This window comes from Columba livia, chromosome 3 (assembly GCF_036013475.1).
Source record: "Columba livia isolate bColLiv1 breed racing homer chromosome 3, bColLiv1.pat.W.v2, whole genome shotgun sequence".
NCBI lineage: Eukaryota > Metazoa > Chordata > Aves > Columbiformes > Columbidae > Columba > Columba livia.
The window spans coordinates 38,536,246-38,563,505 of record NC_088604.1 but is presented as its reverse complement, the minus strand read 5'-3'; the positions used below and the strand labels follow the sequence as shown (position 1 = coordinate 38,563,505).

Sequence of the window (27,260 nt, the reverse complement as noted above, 5' to 3'; positions counted from 1 at the left end):
AGTTGTAATTTATAAATCTGCTCTGTTCTGATGGATCAGATAGTCCCCATTTTGCTTTTTTGTCATGATTATGCCCATGAATTCAGTTTAAAAGAATTGTTCTTTGTAAAGCATGTGGTGTTCCATGGAAGTCGCAGAATTAGGAAGGTTACCTCTCCGGTTTTCTGGTCTTGCTGCCAATAAGATAGAATAATTGGTGCTTGGTTTTGGACTATGATTTTTTTTTTTTTGTTATTGGGCAGCTTCTTGTTATTTCAGCTTCTAGGAGTTTGTTTTGAAAATCAATCCAAGTTTGTTCTTGCTAAGCACAGGGTAAATTAAGCCTTCTGGAAAGGTTAAAATAATAGCTGATTGATTGTAGATCTTAATTTATTGGGGTTTTTTTCTAAGTTTTCTATTTACTTCTTTATTAACTGTTGAGGAAAAAAAAGCTTCAAATGCTTTTAATGAGTATTATAAAAATGAACAGATTGCAGTTTTTTAAACCTTCCATTTCCTGGGCTTTGGAACACAAATACCTCCTAGCAATAGAAAAATCAGTATGATAATACCTCATTTCTCAAAACGCTTAGAAAAACAAGTGCTGACAAAGGAACCCCGTGAAGTTTAAGAGAAGCAAGCGCGGGGTTTGCATAGGGGATGGAGCAAACCCCTGTGGCAGCTCTACCGAAAAGCACCCGAGGGTCCCGGGGGCAGCAGGTTGGATGCAAACCAGCCCTGTGTCCTCGCGCTAGGTTGTGTGAGCTGGAGCAGAGCCAGCAGGTCGGGGAAGGTCACTGTTCTCCGCTCGAGATGTTGGGAGACACTTCTGGGGTCACCGAGCGCTGTTCGGGGCTCTGTGGTGCAAGAGAGGTCGCCCCACTGGAGAAGCTCCTGCGGGGGTCGTGGTGAAGGGCAGAGCATCAGGCCTGTGAGGAGAGGTTGGAGAAATTGGGTTTGTTTAGAAGACGGGGGACTAATTGCCATCTTCCATTACCTGAAGTGAGACTGCAGAAAAAAGAGAGCCAGATGCTTTTCAGACATGCGTGGGGAAGAAGAGGGAAGGTCCCTTTTGGATGTAAGGAAAACATTTTCACAGTGGGGTTGGTTGGGCACAGCAGCAAGTTGCCTGGAGAGACTGTAAAATCTCTGTGGAGATTTTCAAAATTTAACTTGAAAGGGCCCTGAGCAACCTGGCTCATCCTTAAAATGAGCCCAGCCTAGGACAGGCGGTTGGAGTGGGTGATGGCTGGATGTCCCTTCAAACCTGAATTTTTCTGGCTCTGTGACATTTGAGACTATAGCCATTCTAGACTATAGTGACGCAGTCACTGCTGTGAAGTAGAAGTAGTTCTTAAGGATATATATAAAACTGCATCATTTATTGTGTTCATTGGATGTTGGATATTTCGGAGCCTCTCGTGTTACTGAATGAACAGAACTTAATTTCAGTCCATAGTATTAACATGCAGTATCAGAACAAGTCTGTTCTTCCTCCTTATCTTTTCCTATAGCTGCACCCATAACGTGCATTATACAAGGCTTTCAATACTTCCATTCTTGGTATCTCTTTTTCTCCTGTTAAATGTTTGCCTTTGTCAGTGGCTGGTTTTCTCACTATATCAAAAATACATTAAAGATGTGTCTTGTTTTCCAATAAGAGGTAGAATTACATTACCTTCCAGAGATCCTATGGTCCTCTTTCAAATAACATGCTGTGTTTTCTGCACTGAAATGTTTATTTAGAAGAAGAAAGGTATGGTTTTTTTGGTTGGTTGGTTGGGTTTTTTTGTTTGTTTATTTTGGTTTTTTTCCCATTGAAATTCTGCAACTATTTTCATGTAATGATACTATGGATGTTTTAATGGAATGTGTGGTATATGTTGAGAGTAAAGCATTTTCTGCTTAAACTAAAAATCTGTGAGCATAAGTGCAACTGAGAGAAGCTGCTATTCTCAGTAATGTCTATAAAATTTAAGGATTTTATAGATTATTCAGAACCATATAACTAATTTTATAAGAATAATAGCAAAGAAGAAAAGAAATTGTAAGTGGCAGCACTGGCCAGGTTAGTAGCAAAGTTTGAGTAACAGGCTGAAAGAAGAGCAGCCTGTGAGTAGCTGTTGGATGTAAACACACCGAGGAGACTTTGTAAATGCATGAAATGGGGTATAACTGTTGTAGATAATGGGTAAGGGAAGACCAATGCGTAAGGGTGTACAACATGGGCACCTGAGCACTGCAGTGACAAAACTTTTACTGGGACAACATGGTCACACGATGTGACATTGATACTTTCCCTTTGTCTCCAGTCTTGTCTGCGGCCCCTGTTCCAGCAGCAGCACTGACCTACAGTGACTCTTAGGAAAAGCCTCCAAAATTAATCCCTAAGACCATTCATATTTTCTCCTTTAGTTCTTTTGGTTTGAGTACCTTTGTCATAATACCTATGAGATTAAGACAAGCAGCAATTTTTTATCGCATTAGGGATGATTGATTTGGAGTTTCCTGTTTCATTTCATTTGATAAATAATGAGATATGAAACAAGCTGTAACTAATATATGTGCTATCAGACTTGAGTTTTCCTTTTTTTGCTTGTTAGGTTTTTGTTTTTCATTTTTGTGGAGTTTTTTTTTGTTTTGGTTTGGTTGGTTGGTTGGGTTTTGGTGGGTTTGGGTTTTTTTTTTGTTTTTGTCTCAGCATTCCTTCTTCTTGAATTCATTTGCTTTCTTACCTTCCCGGTAATTTTTCACGTGTTTACTGTTGACCCCATACAGATACTACTCTGAGAAGTGCAGTCATACAGAAAACTGGATTTTTGAAGTGATAGCAGATTATGCTTACAGTAGCTTTCCTGTGCCCAGTGGTATGAAAACGCACTATGATGAATGTGAGCATTAGGACATGCAGATTATGTCTCATTAAAATAACACATTAACGGACAAGTAGTTTGTTTTCCATACTGAATAAGTGGCAAAACAAAAGGGTTAATCTGTGTCTCTGAACCATAAAGTTATTGCTCACTACCAACTAAAAATGGCTGCGAAAGATACCAGGAATGAGAGATTTGCTTTAGCAATAAATGAGCGTAGATATTGCAGATATTTCTCATCTGCATTGCATTGAGCCCTCATACTTGTCATATTGGAATAACTGATCGGGTCTTTGTAGAAGTGCCAGATTTCTCATGCTGTAGCGCAAGTTGTGCTTTGCTATTGTCCTCGTCCTCTTTGTCACATTGTTCCTGCCCAGGCTTCAGCGTTTGAGAGTGTTCTGGCTCCCGTACGTGGGTGATTTGGGGCTGGCACCATCTTTTGTTTTCCTTTCTTATGTTTTCCAAAAATGATCTTGCAGAAGAGGATGATTTGTCCATGATGATTTTAAGCTCTTGAACATGGTAATTTGTTGCTGCAGCTGTTCCTGTGCTATAACTGCTTTGTCAGACCTGGTTTGGGTGTGCTCCTGCACACAGAGAGCGTAATTTGTTCTGAGTAATTGAGGATACCTTGATGACAAAAGCTGTTTATGGGGCCGGCTCCTGTGCTTGGCTGAGTTGCAGCAGGGACTGTTTTTCCTTTGATGTAGACATCCCCATGCTTAGTTTCCATAAATGCAATTGCATTTGCGTTTTCTTTTGACTGGAATACAATACTCAAACAGCGTAGCAGCGTGCTCAAGCTTCTCAGAGTTTTAGGCAGTTTAGGAAACTCATGGTGGATAATTGTCTTCTCTGAGAAAGCAGTGGCCTAAATTTGTGGTTTTATTTTTCCTTCAGAAATAATTATTTTAAAGTCATATTTGTTAGCGTTTTTTTTTTAATTAATCTGTTCTTTCTGCTTTAGGGGCTTTTGTTGGTATTATAGGCAAGTGAACTAAAGGCAGTAGAAGGGATAACAGTCAAAGAGAAAGAATTGATACAAGAAAAATTTTCTAAATAAAATTATAAAGATCAGACCCAATTAGAAATTCATTCTAATCAAATGAGACAACAAAAGGTATTTGGGCAAAGTATTTTAGGTCCTTTTTTAATCATTTCTTAATTGTTTATTCTTTTAAAGTATAAGAACATCAGCCAAGATCAGGCTTGGGGGGAGAAGAGAAAGCAAATTGTTGTTGTAAACATTTTATAGGCAGAGTATATCTGAATTTGTTAAGCTTTTTAGAGGTGAGTTATTGTGAGTCTAAACTGAACAAATGAGGTTGAACTTGATAAATGAGCTTGAACTTAGAGTACCTTTGCAAAATGCAGATGATAATGTCTTTAAAATAAATTAGTCATGAATAAATCAAGATGTTGAAGTTGCAAAGGGGGATGATGGTATAACAGGGAAATTCTTGGACTAGGAAATTGTTTCTGAGACCTTTCTGTATAGTATATATTAAAAAACGCATAGTGAACATCATAAATGAGAAATATTTTAAATGTCAGATACTGGTAAGATTGGAGAAAAACAGTTGATGGCAAAAATTGTCTTATCGAGAGGTACTGTGCTGTTTTAGGGCTAGTAAAACGCAAATACAGATTAAATTTAGATAAATGAAAGAATAGGCCCGCAAACAATAACACAGAAGGTAGAAGAAATATCAAATGAGGTAATTATGCAGGATATCAGCTTACAAAGGAAAAGGGGTTGTGGGTAATATCCTGTCTAATTATAATACCTATAAAGGAGGACAGTCACATGAACTAATTTCAGCCAACGTATAGCCCACGGGCTGCCTGGATAGACAGCGGAAAACAGTTGAATCCAAGGGTGAATCTGGGAATCTCTTGCTTTGCTGGGTCTTTTAAATTGCTGCTAGGGGTGCCGGTCTCTCTCAGTGGGTTACACACCAAAACCAGCTCCTGAATTTTAAGTACCTAAAGTGGTGGTGGAAATAACTCCTTTTGCCCATCTCTCTGGACTTTTCCAATTATGAGATTAAAGGCTGGAGTAAAACCAAATTCTTATTGTACAACTGTTTTAACTGCAAGTGAGCATTTCCAGTATAGTATTTCACACTGACAAACATTGTGGCTTAGATGTCACTTTAGCTACTGCTAATAGATTTCCAGAGATCCATTTTTCCCACCATTTCTATCCTCCAATATAATCTGTAAAACCAGATAAGTCCTGCAATCTTAGGCTCTGTTAGACATCTGATGAGAAAGCTGGTGGCTCTTGCAGAAGGGTTAGCAAATAAGGAGGAAAGTGGAATTAAACTAGACTGGACCCATGAAAGGCTGACCTGTAGGCAAAAGATGAGATTTCACAGTAGTAAAAGTAGAAGGATGCTTATCTCCTACACAAGAAAATGATAAATAGCACCTGTACAATTTGAAGAATGCCTTTGATACCTAGAAAGCAGTCATCCTGGGAAAAATTAAGCTGTACATAGTAAATCAGGTGAGATTATTTCTTTTTGCATTCTTAATTCATTCCTCTGTTTGTATGATTCACAGGGAAATAGTTAATTAAATGATTTTTTTCATCAAATTGGCTTTCACAGTTTTCATTGCAAGGGTCACACATACCTCTGCCTGGCAGTATTTCGGAATGTTTATAGTATTTGTAATATTTCACATCTGAGAAAGAGAAATAGGTACTAAAACTCAGTTGAATAATAGTGATGCAGCATCTTGTTATGTAGTAGTCCACAAACCATTATTTATTTACTTTTTGTTTGACAATAGTAAAACCATTGCAGTTGTATATTTCTAGCATGAAGTGAAAATAAAAGTGAAGAACAACAGAGCTCAGTGAAGCTATTATATTTCAGCAAATTGAAGTTTTCAAAATGCCACTTCTGCTTCTCTCCAAAGGAAAAAAAAGGTTGATTGTAGAGAAAATAGCATGTTATCTCTTTGGGAAAAATAGTGTAGAAAGATTTGAAAAGGAGAGATCAGAGATGTGGCAGCATTGTTAGAGCCGTTGTGCAGACACTTTATTTGTATTGCTAAGAACTGCAGAAGTTTTCATTTACTGAGGAGGAAACTGTAAATATGCAATATTGCTTTTTTGTTACTAACTTCATTGAGTTACTGTTTAATTGGTACATAGAAAAATTTCTGCTGGTGACTTTACAGCCAAATGCTATAATGAAATGTCACTTATTTTCAGAAAAATGTTACTTTCCCTTGATTAGCTGAAGTATTAAATCTGTTTCGGTAAAGGAATCTATTGATTTTTAGCTTAATGTGTTATAATAAAAAATATTTGAGTACGTTCTCAGTTGGTAGATTCATGCGATGCCGTGCTGGATTCTGTATAGGCATCGATGTGAGATTTGTATCTATTTTTTGTGCACGAACTGGGGAAGTCAGCATTGTTAAAGAAGGGAAGTAAAGACCTGCGTTCTGCTGGAGGACGGTTCTCTCACTTCAGCTCTGCAGAAATCGTTCACTGGGTCATCCAAAGCTCTTAGAGGGCTGTAAGTGGGATGGGATGAGGCTACAGCAAAACAGTGCTGGAAAGCCTCTTGGTCCAGCTGTTCCATTGACTGGGGCTTGGGTGGTTAATGTGGTTCCAGAGGTGGTTAATGTCAGCCACGGTCCTCACTGCCTCGGGGAGCTGCCCATCACCATCATATCAATGCTGCACCACACAAGAAATAAAATACCCAATTAGTGTCGTATCTTAACCTACCCAGTTGTAATTTAATAGTAATACAGACCAGCACAGCCTAGTTTCCACTTCATTTCATTAGTGGGTCATGGTTAACCACGCTTCATTGCTGACCAGTGCAGGTGTAGGTTAACCAAGTCTTGTAGCATTTCTTTTATACAAGCACAACCTCTGATGAAACCTGCATGGGATTTGGGGAAGAGCCCAGTCTATAGTAAAAGCAGTGTAAAGGAATATGCAAAGCAGAGTAAGAGACAAGAATGTTTTCGTTCTTTTATGCAATGCAAGATACAGTTACTGTGTTTTCCTACATCATTACATTCTCTTTCCACTGGTTACACTTTAGATACCATTCATGCATAGAAAGAGGTTTCAGACCAACTTAAGTTCAGTAGAAGGAAAACGAAAGGACATCCCTGAATAATTTAGAAGGACATTTATAGAGCAGTGAGTCAGAGGTTTTGGAGTTACAATACTGAAGCTAACACTAAACCAAACAGACCCTCAATTACTTAATTACTAGCTTGTTAATATTTCATTCAGAACTTTAAAGGAAATAATCTGTAATTAGTGCTAGTAGTTATAGCAGGAAACTACAAACCAACGCTTTCCATTTCAGTTCACGGATTTCTCCAATGTGTGCAGTCTTGTTTGGTGAATTCACTCCCTTTTACCTTGGGTTTTTCAACTGTAGAGTTATGTATGTAAAACTATTTTAACTAAAACAAACTAATGAAGTTGGTTTAATGTATAAAAATACACTTTGAGATGATTGGGCAACAGGTTACGGAGTTGTCATGCTGTTACCTAGTTTTTCTTTCTCTTTTCTTATCTCTTTCCAGTGCGCCTGTTCTTTTAGAGGAAAGCCTTTAAGAATTTATTTTTTCCTGGCTGGAATTGGTGGTGACATTGGCTGGCTCTAGAATGGATTTATGATGTTACTTGTAATGCTGTTAGAAGATGTGAAAAGCAAAACAAATGTTTTCAGCTGTATTTGTTGGAGAACTAATGCTGTTTCAGTCCTGGGCCTCAGGTGGGGAAGGACAGCTGCTCAAACACAACTGTAGCACTTTAGCAGAGTGCTCAAATTAGGCCCTTAATTCTGGAGAATTTAAGAATCATCTTGCGCAGACATCTTTGCTTACCCCAGCTTTATGACGAGGGGGTTTTTGGACAAGTCATCTGTTTAGAAAACTCAAGAGACACTTCTTGGTTTTGTTTGCCTTAGCTCTTGCAGGCTAGCTGCGTGAAGTCATTTTGTGAAATAAGAATGAAGACTAACTATTGTCACTCACTTATTTTGTTATTGATCTACCATACAATAACAAAGTATATGAGCAAGGCCTTGAGAAGGGTGCTCATGTACATCAGGCTTTCCCAGATTCCCTGTCTTTCAGGGCTTGGGCAGAACCAACCATCAGACCATTAATTACCTCTTCTTGTCAACACTCACCACTGAATATTGTAATCCTGTTTAGTTGACAGTAAACCAGAAACTTGGATAAAGTTCTTGGTGATTTGTCTAGAAACACTGCTGCCCAAACAGACCAAGAAGTTTATGGGTTTCTCAGGCCATATGTCCTCTGTAGCCAGTTGTGACTCTCCCGAGTCCATGAATATTGTCTGTTCCTCTGGCTGGTGATTACTGCAGCCTGGAGTCCCACCCCACATCCATTTCTCTGGTGTCCTGGGAAATCTGGCTTCCCAACACTGCAGATTCATTAATAACAAGGAATGGAAAGGAGGGGCTTGCAGTGAAAGGTAAAGCAGTAAGAACTCCTCTCTAGCCTCATTTACCGAGAAATTTGTGCCATTGATAGATTAGCCCGTGCTTACCTCTCTTTTAGAGGACTGACCTCATCAGCTGGCAGGCACCAGAAAACCATTTGCAGTGTCTGAGCCACGATTAACTTCTCTATCCAGCCCTTTCCATTCTGTAACCCCGCAAAGAGCTGCATGCTTAGATTTTAGATTATAGGTCAGATGATACTGAACGTCTTTAATTGCTTTTGAAGAAGGAGGGAAAAAGCTTTCCATGATTTAAGCCTCAAAGGCTTTGAAGTTTAAGGCAAACTACTCAAGAAAGGGAGGGAGTTCAGGCCAGCTCAATGCTATAAAGGCAGCTGAGAACCGAGTTAGGGCACTTGACTTTCACTACAGCAGTTGCTTTGATCAGAGCTAATTTTTGAAAGCCTGCGTTAAGTCAACAGCTATTAATCTTTTTGTTGTGATGTATTATCAGTAATGGAAAAAAAAGAGACTCTTTTCCTTCTAATTGAAATCTTAGAAGGATGAAAAATACAATGAAAAATCCCTAACGTGCCTTTTGCAGCCTTTTTTCCACAAGACGTTTGCTTTGTTGTTTGGATTTTATAGCACTGCTGAATAGATTGTTTTGCTTGTTGTTGTTTGGCTCTTTTTGGCTTTGTGTTTTATGTTATTGCAGTGTTTCATTTTTATCAGCTCCCTCACTTAAGTGTCTCTGGCGGTCACCTGAAACTCCTCTTGTGTCATTAGCTAAAAAAATGAAGGTGAACTCCAAGCTCAGTGATCAGGTGTAAGAATACGCCCTCAAAATGGTGAGGTTTTAAAAAAATCCTTGTAGTTTGACTTTTTTTGTCATCTTATATTTGAAAATTCAAAGTTCTCGCTTGCTTGTGTAATACAAATACAAAACCTGAAAATTTCCCCTAAAAAACAAGATGTAATTCTGCTGTAAGAGACTTGTGTAATTTCAAGATCTCACACTGTTTTAAAACACTAAGTATTACACAGACCATATAAAAGCTGTGATCAGCAAGACTGAGCTCTCCTCTCTGCCTGTTCATAGGAGACTTCGTTGATGGGTTCAGTCTAGTGAGGTGGATAGGGAATGTCTGGATTTTTATCTCCTACAAGGCTCATAAACCTCTGTATGTTCTAGTATCTGATCTATGAGTAACTAGGTAATGCCTCTGAAATGTATGAAGGAAAAAAAATTACTACTTTTTGTAAATATGTCCTAGGCAAAAACTGAAATGCATGTTAAATATGAGAGATTAAAAGCAATTTATGTAGTTCTGGTCTTAGTTTATGCACACATTCTCTCTGTAAAATTTCAGTGTTTTCAAGTATTAATAGGATTTCTAGATGTTGAAAACATTTATAAATTTATAATCTTGCTCCCTACCCCCACCTTTCTAATAATGCTTGCATAGCATGTTTAATAATTTACATATCACTTAGATACCAGTATTTGATAAAGCCACTGTGCCAAATTCAGCTTCCAGTGTTATATGTTTCTTTGTTTGCTTACTATAGTGGCGAATACAAAGTAAAATTTTGATAATATCTTTCTTAATGTTGTTATTCAGTAATGTTCTGAGGCAAAGAGATTTGAACCATGGAGAAAGCAGAGCTGCTAACAAACCAGCCTGGGCTTTGTTAGGCAGTGGAGTAGACATATGAATATATTACATATGATTATCATAAAATTATGGCCTGGAAATTGAACAGTCATGGTGCTGCATTTTAGGTAGCACATTTATAATAAGAAGTAATAAAGTAAACCTTTTGAATGGGTATGAGGAGTTACTTGTGATCACAAATGTACATTCAGTTCATGCTTTTGAAGCTCAAATTAACAAAGCAAACAAGTTTCCTTGTGGTGTTAACACAGTTGTTCTCAGTGGTGAATTTTGATTTATGGGGAAAAAAACTTTAAGCATATAAAGCTGGCTGTTTGGGGTCTAAATGGAAGCAAGAATATGATTCATAATGGCTGTAATTTGAAGGCTATGTGTTGTTACAGGTAAACGTGGGTTTAAAAGACTCACTTGCAATTATTTTCTACTTCGGGCTCTGGTTTAAATGTCTTTTGCTTTATCTGAAAGAGTTTCTAAGAACATTTCAGAAGCCAGATAAGCAATGGCTACAGCCAGGTTCAGAGCCTGATCTGATAACACTCGTTTGAGCTAATTGATCTTGGGAAGCTGCTCAAAGGTCTGTAACTTACAGGGATAGGAGTTTGTAGAGCCAGGGCCCACATGAAGAGCCATCAGATCCTACCTGACGTGCAAAAGTAGTTTTTCCTCAGATGACACAGAAATGCTGCTGGAAAGCTCCTGATAGCCCAGCCCGCACCCTGTGACCCATCCCCAGTGGTGTGACAGCAAGTGACAGAACCTTTGTAGGGTGTGAGAAGTACAGATAGAATGAGATTAATTTAGACTCCTACCATAGCCATAGCTTGGGTACAAAGAAAAGATGAGAAACAGTCATATGAGAAAGGACACTGTAAAATCTATGTGTGATAAACACAAATATTTGCCAAGAGAACCAGTGTCATAGAGGTGATGACCAACATACGAAAGACAGAAAAGGTAAGAAAAACTCTTCTTTGTCCTATTCTGACGCAGTCATGTAGGCTCCCTTTCATTTATTTTGAGGTACAGAAGTAGTGTTGCCAAAGGTTGTAAAATAGTGAGAGCATTGCTCTGTCTCCAGAAGATTGTTTTGGTTTCAACCGATAAATTATTAAAGAGATCTCAGCTGCCCTGTGTCACAGGATTTCTTGGTAGTAAGTACCTGAGGGGTAATTAAGATCAGGTTTAGAGAACCTAATGGGGGGTAAATGCTTTCCCTGTTGGGTGACCACAGACCATCTCTGTGTTTCCCCATTTGCAAACTGTGGATAATAAGCTTTATGAAATTTATAATTTATGAATGAGCTAAGTGGTGTTTTCAACATATATTCTTTACTACTGGTGTATAACTCTTTGTCTCCTGGATCTCTGTCTTCACATGCAGTGCTCTCCATTTGGGGCTGGCTCCCTTTTGCAAAAGCAGTCTGAGTGAATAAAACACAAATGAGGGTTAAAATTGGCTTTCCCAAGCCAGCTCATGTCAGGTAGAAATACAGTCCTCAAAATATATCAGGCTGTGGGTGAAATGTTTCCTCCCAGAATCATTTCTACCTAATCATTACGGCTTTTTCTGTCAATTTGCACTGTATATCCTTCCTCTGTCTTCCCCTCCTGGACAGTTCCTTCCTGCTGGAGGGTGACATTTTTCAGAAACCTTCAGTAGATTCCTTGTCCTTCACCAAAAGGGTCTGGTTTTTTTTTTTGCTTATTTGTTTTTTGCATAACCTGCTGAACAGTTCTGCGGTTTGCTGTGGCATTTTACTGCTTTGCTTGCATCTGCCTGGTTTTCTTTGGTACTTTGACAAACACCCTCAAGTTTCAGCACTGAGCCTGGGGATTATTAGCAGCACAGTTGTTCCTGGTGTTCCCAATCCACGTTGGCTGCCTCTGGCCTCTGCGAGTTAACCCAGCTGCTCCCAGTGAAGCATTGCTCTTACCTGTTCTGCAAATCCATGAGCCATGGAGCAGGGGAGGTTTGCCACGTTCCTGAGTCCTCAGCACAGAATTCTTCCATTTCTCAGCTTTTACAGATGATGTATAGAGATATACTTTTTTCTCTGATTCATGGCCGTGTGATGATTAGAGTGCCTGGGCAATCTACGTAGATCTAGGACAACAACCATTTATTACTTTATTACATTTGACTGTTTAAGCTGTGTATGGATCCTTGGATTTCTGCTTCTTGTTTTTGATGATGATTAAAAGAAAATAGGGATTTGGAAAACTTTGAAGCTGCCTCAGGAGTTAGGTGGAGATGGCAAAGCCTAGCAGAAAGGTCAGCCACATTTTGAATACCGTAGATGCCTGAGGTATAATGCGCAAAAGTGTTGAAAGGATTTGTAGGTTTGCTGTGGCTGACCACGTTTTCCCATTGAATGAAGCGGGAAGTATGAAAGAAGAATATATTGAAAAGTGTGCATAATTGAGCAAAGCATTTGTGTAAACACAGATACATTTCCACATCATGGTCTTAGTAGTTACCAGTTATCTGCTTTGTTGTGGATACCAGGGTTTCAGAGTCCCAAACAAAGCTCAGGAAAATATCGGTTTCTTACAGGTAGTTCAAATGGTTTTGCAAGGTCAGGTGTACAGGAGACATCCAGGATACATTAAGAAATCTATTTCCAGCTGGCACTGAAAGTCATTAAACTTGTGGTATCACTAATAGGAGGAAGGCTTTTTATTTCTGATGTTTCCATCAGTCAGGTGTCAGGAAAACCCCAGGACTCCAGCCCATTCTGTGTATCAGAAAAGGGTGTCCGTATTTGAAATTACTACATGGAAGAGTGAGAGATTCCTCTAGAAAATATTATACATTAACAAGAAAGAAGAAATCATGAGCTGTGAGTGCTAGACACGGGAAGTCAAAAATAACAACAAAAAAATCCACAGTTTAAAAAATCTGTTGTTATTTTGAAAGATGATTTTTCTTTTTGGATTTTCCATGATTCTCCGGTGCTCGGTGTTAGCATTGTGGTTTAATTTCACGTGAACAAAAATGTTAAAATGTTAATATTTCTTAATGTTTCTTTCCCAGAATGAGATCTCAAAAGTGGAGCATCTGCATTTCCTATGTACACAAAAAGCAGCGTAGTTACACTTAGAAGGCTTCTTTAATGTTAAATAAACATATCAGCTGCATTGTGTTTACCCACACTGATAACCGTTTGTTGGGTAATATATTACTTAAAAGGAAACACAGTGAGTATGTTTAATTTAGCAACAGAATTGGTTATCATTATTCTTATTTTACTTTTGACAAATCTATGTTTTTGATAAAATAATCTCTTGAATAATTTTAAGAAATTGATGTTAAGCTACATTGCAAAATCTGGTTTGGCTTGAACAAATATGTGAACATTTAACTTATTAACATTTGGTAACTGACAGTATTAATATATGTGGTCCTGTGTACACTAATGGTATGGATGGGCATTTAACAACTGTCTCAATTTTTATAGTTCTTTAAGGAGTTTTACTGTGGAAAACATGAGATACTTTATGTGAATGGGGAAAAGCGTTCTTTAAAAGCATCTGAACAAGCTGTCTGAGAATTAGGAAGCAACGCTGAAGGAACAATTTGGGAGCTGTGTTAGGTGCTGCGTCGTGCCCTGTACATGTTGGGCACTCTAAAAACTACATGGCTACTGACTCTCTAGGATGTTCTTCATCGATTTCTTATATTGATGTCCTCATCTGTAATCAGGTGTAAGAGCGCTTTCCCAGGATAGTCCTTGCTCATACGCGCATTCCTCTGGAAATCTGGGCATGCACTACAATCAGGCACTTTGAAGCTTTGCTTTGGGTGTATTCTCAAAATAAATGGAAGCCCTGTTTCCCACACCTCATCTCCTCTCTATTGCCTTGGTTTGAGGTGAAGGTCCTTGGAGTTTGCTTCACACCTTGAAGTTATCAGTCTTCAAAGAGATCTCATTTGGAGCTGTTCAATTTGTTACTGCTCCTTCTTTATGTTTTCTGTCTCCACCCTATTCCTTCAGGAAGTCTTGACCTTTAGTTTCCTCAAATTCAGATGTAATTGATTTTTGGTTTTTGGTTGTTGTGTTGGTTGGTTGGTTGGTTTGGTTTGTTTTTTTGTCATTGCTTCTCCCGGCTCTTCAGATGATGCCCTTACTGCTGCGGACTCATAGCACCAGTGGGCAGGTTAATCCCCTCTGTCATCTAGGAAGTCTGGAAAGTTTGAGAAGTTTAGAAATAAAGTCTATAGTCCTTCACAGTCATGAACAGTCACAGCGTTTGAGAGCAATGCAGAAATCAGGATTTGAGATGTGCCATGTTGCTGGAGAGGTTTTATTTCCTAAACTGTCATTGCTGCTGATTTTATCCCAATACCCTCAGGACAAGGAGCTTGCAAATGTCATATTTTCTGGACAGTTCTTAGAAAAATGTGGTTTAATTTTTGCAGGATGGTTGACTAGAGAAGGTGTGGGCTCCTGTTCTCCCACAGTAGGAGACTGGGAAGCAACTAAAAGATTTTTCCCCCATGAACACACACCTGATCATTTATTTTGGGCTATGCTGCTTTCACTTGTGCATTTGCTTTAGCTGTGAGAATGGATCCTAAAGGAGAAATGTTAGTTATCATATCAGAGAGAGAAAGAATTACTTTCCAGGCTTTATGTGGCAGCTCTAAACTCTCCTCCAGGCATTGGACCTTGTGTTTAAAAAAACTAAACAAACAGTTTGTGTACTTGAGCGCATCAGAAAGAAATGCCTTCATTGCACATGGCAGCTATAAAAAGAAAAGCCGGATTCTTCTTAGAAAATAGAAAGCCATTACGTTTAGAATCTATCTTGCCTGTGTGTTATAGTTTCTTTTTTAATTCTGTATTTAGAAATAAAGATCTTTTTCATTTTGTAAGATTTCAACTGCTGCTTTTGCTTATTTGTTCTTCCATGGAAGTTAACATCTTCTGCACTTACTATTACGGTCATTTCTTGTGGGATCTTAGAAATAGGCTGATTGACTAGGGATAGGGAATAAGCAATAGAAACAGGTGAATTGAAGAATGATTTTCTTTCTATAAATGTTTGGTAATAGAGGGGAAAGTGCAACGAAAAGGCAGTTAAAGAGAAAGGATTTGAAATAGAATGTGTTAAAATTTAGCTTACAAACATCACTTTCTTTAAAGGGGCTTATTTACTGAGTGAAATAATTTCAATTGCATTGAAAAAAAATGTGCATATGGAAACTTAGATCTTCTTTCAGTGGAGTCACCATTTATCAAAAAGTCTACCTCCTTTTTTCTTTCTGAAGAACCCAATTGTAGGGAAGGTGGATGCATTTGTAAAGTCTAAGCATGTCCATTGTAGACACGCTTACTGAAACATTAACTTAATTACCTTAAAATCTAAATTATCACTGTTAAAACTTCTTATGTAAAGCAGCAACTTGCCCAGGAATTTCATTCTCCTTCAGGATTAAGGGTGTTGAGACTAATGTGTGAGTGAAGTCTTCACAAAAAATGTGTTAGCTTCAAGTAAATCAAAGAAGGACTCAACGGGTGGAATGATGGACCAGTCTGATGATCAAGTGCACTGTGGAGATGATACACACAAAAGCCTCTGGTAGTCAGCAGAGATAATGCAGGTGTGTTCACAGGACTACAGCTGACTACATTTGATATAAATGGTTTCTCCTTTTCTTCAGCTGGATATATTATTTTTTCACATTTTGCTCTAAATTAACATAAAATGTGGCTGCATATAAGCACACTGTTGGGATTCATCTCAAAATGGCTCCATCATTCTTCCTGGCAAGATAATTTGAGATGGGTTAGATTTTTCACTTTTTTTTTTAATATATTTTGAATTTATTTCAAAACATAGGGGGTGGAAGGAGAGTGGAAAATTGGAGATATCCTAAACCTTAACTGTCATCATTCTTAGAAACAGGAACAAGCTTATCCCACCGAAGTTTTTCCTAGGATATAGCCCAGATGATGATGGCAGTGGGAAGCCTTCCTCAGCAGGGAGAGGAAGACAGCTGTCATCTTCATGTCATCTGGCATTGTTAGGCAATAGTCTTGTGTTGCACCCAGTCCCATTTGCTAATGAGCTGTTGCTGAAACAGGAATGCAGCTCTTGCCCACTTTTTCCCAGTCACATCTTGCAATCCAGCAGTAGTGTAGGGAATCAGCTTCCAAGAGGAAACTTATCTATATTTTGGGGAAGTGATTTCTGTTGGGCAAGTCACCATCCCTAGAGGTGTTTAAAAGGTGTTTGGATGAGGTTCTTAGGGACATGGTTTAGTGCTAGAGTTAGGTTAGGTTATGGTTGGACTCGATGATCCTGAGGGTCCCTTACAACTGAAATAATTCTATGATTCCAAGTAGGCTGGTTCCTGATAACTAGATGGAATGCAGCCAGGAGCAGCGGGTGTTCCTGCTGGGGAACAATTTCCTTCCTCTTGAAGGGAGAGAAGCGCAGAGGTTGGTGTTTGTCCTTGCCCAGGACACAGCTGTGGTCTGGACCAGAGACACAGGCCTGACACACAACCACCTATGACAGCCCCGTGTCCAAGACGTGATCCTCTGGGCTTCTAATTCTGACTGGCTGTCCGAAAATAGGCTATGGAGTAAGTATTTAATGAAGGGAGGCTCCACAGAGTCCTTAGTGTGGTGGGAGCTTCCGTCTTGGAATTGCTGAATGCTGTTTCAGGGTGTTTGATCAGCAGTTGGGCAGAAGCGCTGGTGCTGAACCAGCAGCAGTGCTGCTGCTGAGGAACAGCATTTTGGCTGAGAGCTGCTGTTGTTCCTGAGACGCTTCTCCCATTGCTGTGAAGCGCTAGTTATAAGTACCACCTCTTAGGAAAAGAACTGATGGTGCAATATTCAGATACGCGTATGGGCTGTAATACCTCAGGGGAAGAAGGGGGCTTAACCCTATACTGCAAAGGGAGAATCGAGAAGACGCGGCTCTGAGCAGCTCAGAATGAATTCCCAAGGGGAAGGAAATTCAAGACTGCTGAATTTGACAGCTTCCCTGTCCCGCTTTGAAGCTGAAATACAAGAAAGTAGCATGCAAGTGATAGACGTAAAGTATGAATTATGGATGCAAGGATCACTATGGGCTTCTTCAGTCCCGTGCATAAACAATACCCATTTAGAAGTCTACTAAGATGCTATAGTAAAAGAGGTTTTTAGTGCTAAAAAGTGTGTTTTGCTCAGAGTACTTGTAGCCTTGATCAAATGCCCAGCAGTTCCTAAAATGTTTAGAAATATTACAGTAAGTACAATTACAAGACTGAAGTCACTTAACGAAGTATAGGGAAGAGTAGGTGCTGTATTTCTTCCTTTGCAAAATAATTGCAACAACTTGCAATTGTTAAAGACTGTGATCGCCAGTTTTCTAACAGGAAAATTAATTTAAGTCAGTTCTTTGGCAGGTGTTCATATTTTGTGGAAAGATCTGTCTTCCAGATTGCTGATGAGTGGCCAAGCAAGTACCTAGATAGTTAATAATACTGCTTAATTGCCACAGTCAGATAAAGCTGCCATCTAATTTATTGCTGTTCTGAGCATCTGAACACTAGAAGAATGATAAACCATGAGAAAGCCTTATGAGATGGTTGGTTAGTTGAAGTCATTGCCTGCACTTTTATACATTTTTCTCTCTAGCCCGTGATCCTTCTCACATTTCCCTTCTCACATTTGGCAGAAAATCAGACACACGGTCATGCCCCCTGCTGCCCCCGCTTCCACGAGGCAGCTGTTTGGAAAGCCGTACACCTTCCCATGGCACTGCACAGCCAAGGGTTTCTTCCTGGGTTTATGTATCCAGAGTGCGCTAGAAAAGGGTGTTGTGTTTTCCTGCGTACACCTGATGGAACATAAATACATCCACAAATGCGTGTCGGTCCAACATCTGGACTGCATAAGGCTTTTCAACGTGGGTGGAACGAAGTGGTGTGCTATGCAGAGCATGCTGCAAAGGAATAGGTTGCTGACCTGGGCAATGCATTGATCTCATCCAAGTGGTCATCAGCAGACGCAAACTTCGCTTAAGGATTAAAAGATTTTAGGCAAAAAGCTCTTGCAGGTGGTGGAATGGATGGAGGAGTAACGTGTGACACAGAAACCGGACTCTGACTGTGCCCGTCCTGCAGCAGGACAGGCCTTGGTTGTAAGCGGGTTTAACAAAATTGTCTTACCGTGCCACGTTCGCTTGACAAATAAAATCCCAGGGCTCCCGCAAGTATTCAGGGTAAATACCAAGAAAAGTGCTTATCAGATAAAGGATAAATCCTGTACCGTGCACTGTAGGAGGACTCAGTCCATGCTCAGGACCTTTTCTTGAATTAATTGCCTTTATCTGGAAATTAATGGAAAAGAAGTTCATGGGCTTTTCTACTGTATGTGCTATTAAGCTGTCTGGAGACAGTTATGGCCTTTTTCAAATCTACATTCCTCTGACAGTAGTAAATTCCCTTGTCACTTCTCAGGAGCAAGTAGACAACAGAGGTGAAAAATTATGCTAATGAATTGCAATAACCAATCCCTTTTTATAAGAGCCCTTATGCATAAGATGCTGAATCCAAAGTGTTATAGCACCTTGTACAGCTTTTCATCTGTAAACTCTAGCAAACTAAGCGTAGCCAGCAGTTAAATACAGCTTTATAGTTCTGAAGAGGCTGTTTGGAACTAAGTGAAGTATATGGGTAAAATTGTTAAAGCGTTAGATAAGGTTCTCAGGTTGCCATGGTTACTTGAAAATTTTGCATTGTCTCATAGATTAGGATGCATAGGATGAAGTAGCCCAAACAACTAGCAAGTCCGATGCATATAAACTACATTTCCAAACCACACAGCGTTGCCAGATAGATAGAAAAATAGCTCATGATATTGGCTGCTGACAAATCTGTGAATTAATAGAGAGAGGCCTGAAGGAGGTTTCAAACACATGTGATTCAAAATCCCTCATTATTTTGGAGTTAAAATCTTATTTTTTAAAGACATAAGAAGAAAGAGAAGAAAATAAAAGAAAAATTCTCAGGTAATGTAAAGAGTGGAATGATTTTCCATAAGCTTTTTCTGGTATTGAAATCTGACATTTGGCTTTGAGACATTCAACAGAGAAGGTTGATGAAACATGGATAATACATTTCGTGCACATAGGCTGGCAGTAGCACTCACACTGGAAGCAGTTTATTCCCATGGAAACCTATTTGCATTTGGGCCAGAAGTGACTTTTTTCCCCCTCTGTTAGAGCTGCTGATGTTTTAGCATAATTGCTATATATTGACAGCAGATTTGAAAAGTATTTTTAAAATGTTGAGTAGCTGAGCATATGTATAATGGAGATGTAGTCTGTGCAGTTTGTCTGTGTAGGATGGAAGTATGTTGCTGAAAAAATGCGGGGCAGCTTTTGATCTTCTATTCTTTATCCCTAAAAGAAAGAAAAAAATGTGAACTACAATATGTTTATCCCAAACAATTTTTTTTTAAACAGGTGACAAAAGAACTGAAACAGTACGACAATAAAATTATAGAGTGCAAGTTCGAGAACAACAGCTGGGTCTTCATGAGACAGAGAATAGACAAAAGCTTTCCAAATGCCTACAGCACTGCCATGGGTGAGTAGAATAATTGTCGTTTAAAGTTTTTCAGGCTCACATTTTAATTTTTTAACTCTGTTCTAGTTTAAGGAGGAAAGGCAATCTGTGTTCTCATTACTAGTTTGAGTCCTGGCTTCTCTGAGTTATTATAGTAATACCTTGTGTTGCAAATGCTTATGCCATATTTAGGTTTTATATAGCACAAATCCTTTGGCTTCAGGGTTATTTGATGAAGTCAGTTAAACAAATACTCTGATGCAGTATTTAATAGATAATGCAGAAGCAGGTGCCTGAGTCTTTGTAGAACTGCAAATACTTGCTCAAAGAGACTTGAAATGGCAGGGCATGCCTTTGAAGTGAGAGCCAAGAAAGTTTTTATTGACGAAAGCATCCCGACAGCAGTTAACTAACTAAAATCAGTGTCTAGTATTGTTTTGGCTTGTTGGGATGTAGTGCAAACTAGCGCACTGTGAGTTGAATTTGTTGAATAAAAAATCCATTATAATTTCACCTCTGTTCAAAACACCAAAACCATTATTTGGCAGATGGGCTAGAAAATTAATGGGAGAAAATGTCATCTTAAAATTCTACCATAGTTGTACAAACAATGAAGAGGGGAAATAAATGAAAGGTGGGGGTATGTCCCTGCAGAATTGTGAGACTTATGTTCTTCTACCAAAACACATTTTGCCCAGTATTGTAGATTAAATGGTGTCGTTTAGTTTCAGGTGGAGTATGGGAGTTTGAATAGAAGTCTACAAGGCCGAATAACGATAGTCATGTTGATACTGACTTTTGTTAAGTGCCAAAATGAAGTTTAATTGTATTTAATACCATGCTATTTACTGGGACATGCATAGATGATGTAGGATTTTGTCCTAACCATTCTATTTGTAGAATGTCTGAACCATTCTACCCGAGTAGTGAGTAGATTTTTCTTGAATAAACAAGATGTGGCCATTTTGCCAGGAGATGACAAATCTGTTGGCACCTTAGGGAACCAGCACAGAATGTAACTGAAATACTTACTCAACACTCTTATTGGGAAAGACGAATGGGCCACGGAAGTCAGATAAGTACAATGACATCTCTTTGGCACCGTGACCTAAATTACTCTTCTCTGTTTCACCATATTGTTTCAATCATTAGTTTTCCTTGGATTATTATCTTCTTTGAGGGGCAGCATGTTGTTCTTTCCTTTGTTCTTAAAAGTGTATGCAGCTGCACTTTTCTCATTTTCTCCATTTGTAGAGCAGTTATTTTATTCTTGACTTTTTCTCCTCGCCAAAACATAATGAACTTCCTAAAAATAAAACTTAGAAGAAAATTAAATGCTACAGGAAGAACTGTTTTGTAAGAACTATTTCCAAATTTCCATAGGAATTTTCAGAACAGCAATTTTCTTTTGGCTTTAATTTTTCACTTTTGACCGTTTTTCAAAAACTCCAAAAGTTGTGTTTTCTCATTTGAGACTTCCATTGTTCTCTTCTCTAGATCCTTCCTCCTCTATTTGATGTCTCTTGATGAAAAATGCTATTTATTTTTCCCCATGTTTGAAACAGCAAAAAAAATAAGTATCTGTCTCCAGCTTGGTTTCAAATTGGAAAGAGAAGGCCTTTTTGAGTGATTAAGCTAGGACAGCCCTTAAAAGTTGAGACTGAGTTGTTCCAGCTGCCTTGTGGCACAAATTCTATTCCTAAACTGCTGATGATCATGATGCTTTCCAACTGCTGAAGTCACATACAGTACAACTTTTAAAGAACCTTTTCACCATAATAAAAAGATAATTTAAAAAAAAAATTGTTTGGAAGGTGTTTTATTAATTGTAAAGTAATGCTTTGAATGGTTCTGGAGTTCTGCAGGAAAGAAAGGAGTGGCTTAAGAGTCAGGAAATTATATGTTCATTAGTATTCATAACAATGCTATATTGCAAGTACATTTTAAGGAGTCTTAATGTTTGGTACTCTAGGGGGGTCAATAGATTGTTTTGCATAGAAATTGCATCCATCCTGTGGTCAGTCCTTACATGCTAGAAATTATCCTCTAGTCATTTTGTACTTTCTGCCAAGATAGTCGTAGAATTCCTACTTCATTTCTTTCTCTTTATTTTCTCCACCCTCCCTAAGTCTCTCGGGAGGATTTGGAGGAGTAAAAAGTTACATAGAAAAAGTATTAAACACGTTTCATTTGTTTTAAGATAATTAAGCCTTTTTATTTGTTCCATAAAACCCTCTGGGGCATTATTTACAAACTGTGACCTGGGGAATCATGTTAAGTAATCCAAGAGTACTTGTACGTGCCTGCCTTGGCCACCCTGCAGCACCATGGCCTTTGGTCCACCGTACGCTCCGGTGTGCTGGACATGGAGCTCGCTGGGTGCACGTCTTTCAGCTACATTAAGGTAGATGGGTTAAAAAACGAAAAAGCACTGTGCACTGTGGGTTTACAGTATTTATAGCACTTAGCGTTAAAAAAAAAAAGTTACCTCAATTAGGATGTTTTCAATATTAAGCCAGTCTACTTCCTAGTTGTTTGGATTTGGTGAGTGCTTTAAAACTGTGTCTCAGAAATGTCTCACGAGGCCTTCATTGCTGTTGCTTGCCCCGATAAGATGTCAGTTCTTGTCGTTTTTAGAGTTGCCCCTTGAAGCCTACACACACAGACTCCACAACCCCCCCAGGCAGCCTGTTCCCGTGCTCTGGCACCCTCACTGAGAAGAAGTTTCTTCTCATATTTAAGTGGAACCTCCTGTGTTCCAGTTTGTATCCATTGCCCCTTGTCCTATCATTGGTTGTCACCGAGAAGAGCCTGGCTCCATCCTCATGGCACTCACCCTTTACATATCCATAAACATTAATGAGGTCAACCCTCAGTCTCCTCCAAGCTAAAAAGCCCCAGCTCCCTCAGCCTTTCTTCATAAGGGAGATGCTCCACTCCCTTAATCGTCTTTGTTGCCCTGCGCTGGACTCTCTCCAGCAGTTCCCTGTCCTTCTGGAACTGAGGGGCCCAGAACTGGACACAATATTCCAGGTGTGGTCTCACCAGGGCAGAGTAGAGGGGAAGGAGAACCTCTCTCGATCTACTAACCACCCCCCTTCTAATACACCCCAGGATGCCATTGGCCTTCCTGGGCACAAGGGCACAGTTCTGGCTCATGGTCATCCTGTTGTCCCTTTCCCCTACACTGCTCTCAACAGGTCGTTCCCCAACTTATACTGGAATGTGGGGTTGTTCCTGCCCAGATGCAAGACTCTACACACGTGCCTTCTCCTGGTTTTAGCAAAAGCGATGCCCACGAGGTTGTGTCCCTTATATCGCTCTGCTCTCTGGGAGGTAAAGCACAGGCACTGGGCTCCTGACATGACCATCTTCTCGAAGTCCATGTTTAAGGCTGAATACTTGAGATAAATTATGTTATTTATTTTGCAAAGAGGGGAGGAAATTATTGAAGCACTGACTGCAACCAATTGGCTTAGTAACTTAAGAATATGTTCTTTGTTCTCAGCTGTATGCAACAGCATCCAGAACCCGGTCACGAAGGAGATGCTGTTTGAGTTCATTGACAGATGCGCAGCAGCTTCTCAAGGACAGACGCGGAAACACCACCTCGATCCTGACACCGAACTCATGCCACCCCCACCGCCCAAAAGGCCACGCACCATAACATAAGGCCTGGCTCGCAGCCCATAGTGTGTTTACAGTTCTGCAGAAGGTGGAACGCAAGTGTGAAGGCTGGAAAAAAAGCAATCTGAATTGCTGTAAATACTTGGGTGTGGCTTTTTGAGTTTGTTTTGGGTTTCTTGTTGTTCTTTTTAGTTTTGTTTTGTTTTAAATTCCACATACAAATGGACATTGTTTTGTAACTGATAAATTCGACCTTACCTTATGGTATTTGAAGATGAAATTTCCAAAGGTTTAGACAAGAACAGTACAATGAAGTCAATGGAAAGCTGCCTTGTTTATATATGGATCTCTTTTCACCTTTAATTTATAATGCCAGCAATCTGGAACTGAGAAAACATTGGGATGCTGTACTTTTTAGAGGCTGTATTTAAAAAAAAAGCAGAAGTGTTTTTTTTATCGTTTAACTGGTTGCAGTTTGTCACCCAGGGTATAATTGGTCCTAGTTTCCCTGCATTTCCAAGGCTTGTATTTAACAGCAAACAGCAATGTTGTTTGTGCTCTGTGTTGGTTAAAAACTAAGCCACCTTAGATTTCACTAATTTCAAAATTAGATGGTTTTTGTTGTTGAAATATTAAAAAACTGAATCCTTCTTGTACATAGCATCCCTTTGAAAGGAAATGTGCTGGGTGTTTGTTTTTTCCCCCTGTTTGAACCTAACACAACAAATGTATAGTGGGCTGATTTTAGCTTTGCCTTTTAAAGTTTGTCTGTAGATAAGGAATACACCAAATCCTTAGTATTAAGGTCTCTATTGAGGGACCGTTTCTAGTACAGGGCTTAGTTCTCCACAGTGATACCATTGTAAATATGATTAAAAAGTACACATCACTGTGATATGCAAGAGTAATAAGTAGTGCTAATCATGATGTCTTAGATCCAGGCACAAAAGGGCAAAAGAAATGCCAGAAAACTCCTGCGTAAGAGAGGAGGTAGCACGGAGCACACTGGCAGATTTTCCTGACGTGAGTTTTGGGGAGCTGCGTGCTGGTTGTCCAACGGAGGGGTTGTTCTGCGCTGGCATTAGTTGGAAACCAAATGCAGATTTTGAAGTTTACTGTACATTTATCAAGCAGGGATTGAATTGGCTCTTTCTGTAGTTGACTTAGTGAGTCATCCGTTGATTCAGCAATCTGATTAGTGAAGCTCGTTGATTTGTTATAACTAAAATGCATTTCTGTTTAAATGAGTTTTAATGTTTGTAAGCAAAATTGACTCCTGCAGGTTTTTTTTTTTTTTTATGGAAATTTTAGGACTATGCTTTGTGGTGGCTTCTCTAGTTGTTTCAACCTGTTGTATAAATGCACACGGCATCATTTAGATGGTGTTCCTAGCGTCTTTTTCTAGAGTATTCCATATGTGTTTTAGAGAACTGAAGGAGTTACATAAGTTACTTTTTATACTATGGTAAAACTTGGGGGGAAAAAATGTGTTGATCAAATTTCTTTTCTTCAACTGTACATAGTTTCTGCATATTATCTATAGAAAAGATATAAAATCACCTATGCAAGGTTGCAAAATTATCTCCTAAAAAGAGCCTTATGAATTTGATGTGAACACCTATGCAGCCTCTGTGCATCTTGCATTGAAACACACAGTCAGTTATTTCTTCACTCAGTATAATTTCCCCCGATGATACTCGTCACTGAGATCGCCTTGGCATACGCTCTGTCGCAGATCTTCACGGTTCTGCGGCAGTCGCAATGTGTGTGATGATTACAGCCCTCTCCAGGAGGTGAGGACGTTTCATTCTTGTGAGGACCTATCCAGGTTATTTCCATCCTTCCCAGCCCTTACATCTTGTGTTTCAACCAGACGTAGCTTCGGGTTTTCCTGCTCCTTCAGAGCTGCGGCACCGCCGGCCGTCTTCCACCTGCATTCCACTGAGCCCATCAATGTGGTGTGGCCCTCCCTCCTATTTTGACAGTGTCTTTTTTTCCACTTTTGGCTTGAAACAGATATTTTGAAAGAGTAATGACCCTGAGAAGGTTTAGAGCTCCGTGGTCGTATTTGATTGTTAAACTCTTCTTGCACTATGACCTGAAGCTTTTTAGAGAGGTCAATCGCCTCTCCTTTTCTGGAAAAGGAAGCTACTGGGGAAGGGTTGAATGAAGAACCTGATGGAAAAAAGAAAGGAATTTCACTTGGACAAGATGAGTTTAATGCTGTGAGAAATGCAAACCTCCTTTCTCTGCTACTAGATATTCAAGAGGTTAAAGCTAAGAAGCAAAGAAGAGTCTGTGCCAGGAAAATAATGATAAAAAAAACCCTTAACTTGTCTGTTCTTCGGTGTACAGCATGAATTCATCCACCGTTTTGTCATTTGTTAAATATATAATTAAAATTTGGTTTCAGTGCAGTTTCCAGAAAATGTTACATTCCTCTACAAACTGTGTATTAAGTATTTTAATAAAAGTCGATGGTTTAAAATGCTTTTCTTAAGGATGTGTTTACTTTTGTTGCCTGTGCTTTCCTGGTACCAGTGCAAGCACAAAGATACTGTGGTGGTGTTGCTGTTCAGTACTGCAAGAAAATTTATCAGCTTTTTTCAGAGGTCAGTGGCTTCTCTCTTGGGTATGAGCCCCCCCAGCCCATTGGTGGCCATGATCCTTTATGCCGTTTTTAAGTACTATTTGCTATTCCTGTGACTAGAACCAGCAAGAAAACAGATGGTGCCTAAAGTATGTGTTTTATGGCAGGCCAGCGTTACGTAGCTTGTCCATTCAGTGCAAAGTGCAGCTGCATGAGAAGTTGTGCAAGAGGTCTGCGTGGCTCTTCCCTGCTGGTTTATCACCCAGCGTGACCCTGAGGCTGGCAGCCCTCCTAAGTGCACCAACTCCTGGACGTGTAATGGGGCAGTTTCCTTTTTCAGGTTGCAGCTGCCCAGAGGGCATCTTTCAGGAACTAAAAAGCCCGTCTTAATTTTCAAAATAGCCTTCTAATTAAGATCCTGTGTCCGCTGCTGTCCTGTTCTTGTTATGTGTGCAATTCTTGTTGTGCTTCTCTCAACTATTTATGATTTTTCTAGTGTGAGTGCCAAACCAGATCTGGTGGTTGAGCACACCAGGGAAGGTACGATGACTTCTCTGACCCCTACTCCAGCGTCCCCTCCGTACACGTTAAGGAAGCAGGTTGGTGCACCCGGCCAGCACGTTGCACTGTGTAGTTTGTGTTGTCTCGCTTGTTCGCTGGAGCAGCCCTTCAGGATCCCACTCCTCAGCGTAGCAGCTCCTCTGTTTTGTGCCTAAGAGGTGTGACTTTATATTTGCATAATGTGTAATGCATGTTTGTACCTTATGACCTCAGAGTATTCACAAAGGCATCGGCACAGCAGGCTAATTTCCTAGGATTCATCTGTAGTCAGCAGAGAGAATGAGAGCAGAAATCCAGTTTATTCCTTCTGCGTTTCCTGCAGATGTCTGTCCATCTCCTCAGTGTTCCCGCTCAATTCTTTTTCAGTTGATAGGATGTGTATCCTGTGCTATCAGGATTTTGTGAGCACAGTGTTAAATATTTTTATTGAGGGTAAATTTCATAGCATCAAAATTCTTGCAGTGGTCAGTTAAACTCAAAATCTCATTAGAAGTATACAATTAGTTGGTCAAGAGCTATTTATTTTCCATAGTTTATGTTGCTTTCCTTTGTACTTCTAATCAAATCTTATATCCAAGCAGTTCTGTTAACCTGCATGAGAGTAACATTTGGCTGAAACATCTCGTCATGTCACTTCTGTCACCCTGCGCAATGGCACCAGGTTTGCTCTCACTTTGCCTGGGGACTGCTGCACCTTCCGGGGTTCACAAACCCTACAGGGCTTAGATTTCGCCTGTATCCCTTTATTTCCAGCATCAAATGTCTACAATCTGTGCTTACGGCACAGCTCCTCGAGCCTGCATTCCTCTATTAGGCCCACCTACCTGCTTTTTGAGTTGTCCCACTGGCACATGTGAGACAACCCCAGGTTCCAGTTTAAGTTGGGGAACAACCTATTAGAGAGCAGTGTAGGGGAAAGAGA

General features: G+C 39.6%; 1 protein-coding gene across 3 annotated transcripts in view; it reads left to right on the top strand.

Moving 5' to 3' along the window:
- The window catches only part of RNGTT (RNA guanylyltransferase and 5'-phosphatase), a 182,576-nt gene extending 156,901 nt beyond the window's left edge, over positions 1–25,675 (top strand). For all 3 annotated transcript variants that reach the window (XM_065059622.1, XM_065059625.1, XM_065059624.1), the window contains 2 exons: positions 19,458–19,581; positions 23,069–25,675. In XM_065059622.1, the coding sequence (XP_064915694.1) occupies positions 19,458–19,581; positions 23,069–23,232 (288 nt within the window). In that variant the 3' untranslated portion in view covers positions 23,233–25,675. The remainder of the gene's footprint in view (positions 1–19,457; positions 19,582–23,068) is intronic.
- Positions 25,676–27,260: the final 1,585 nt, after the last annotated feature.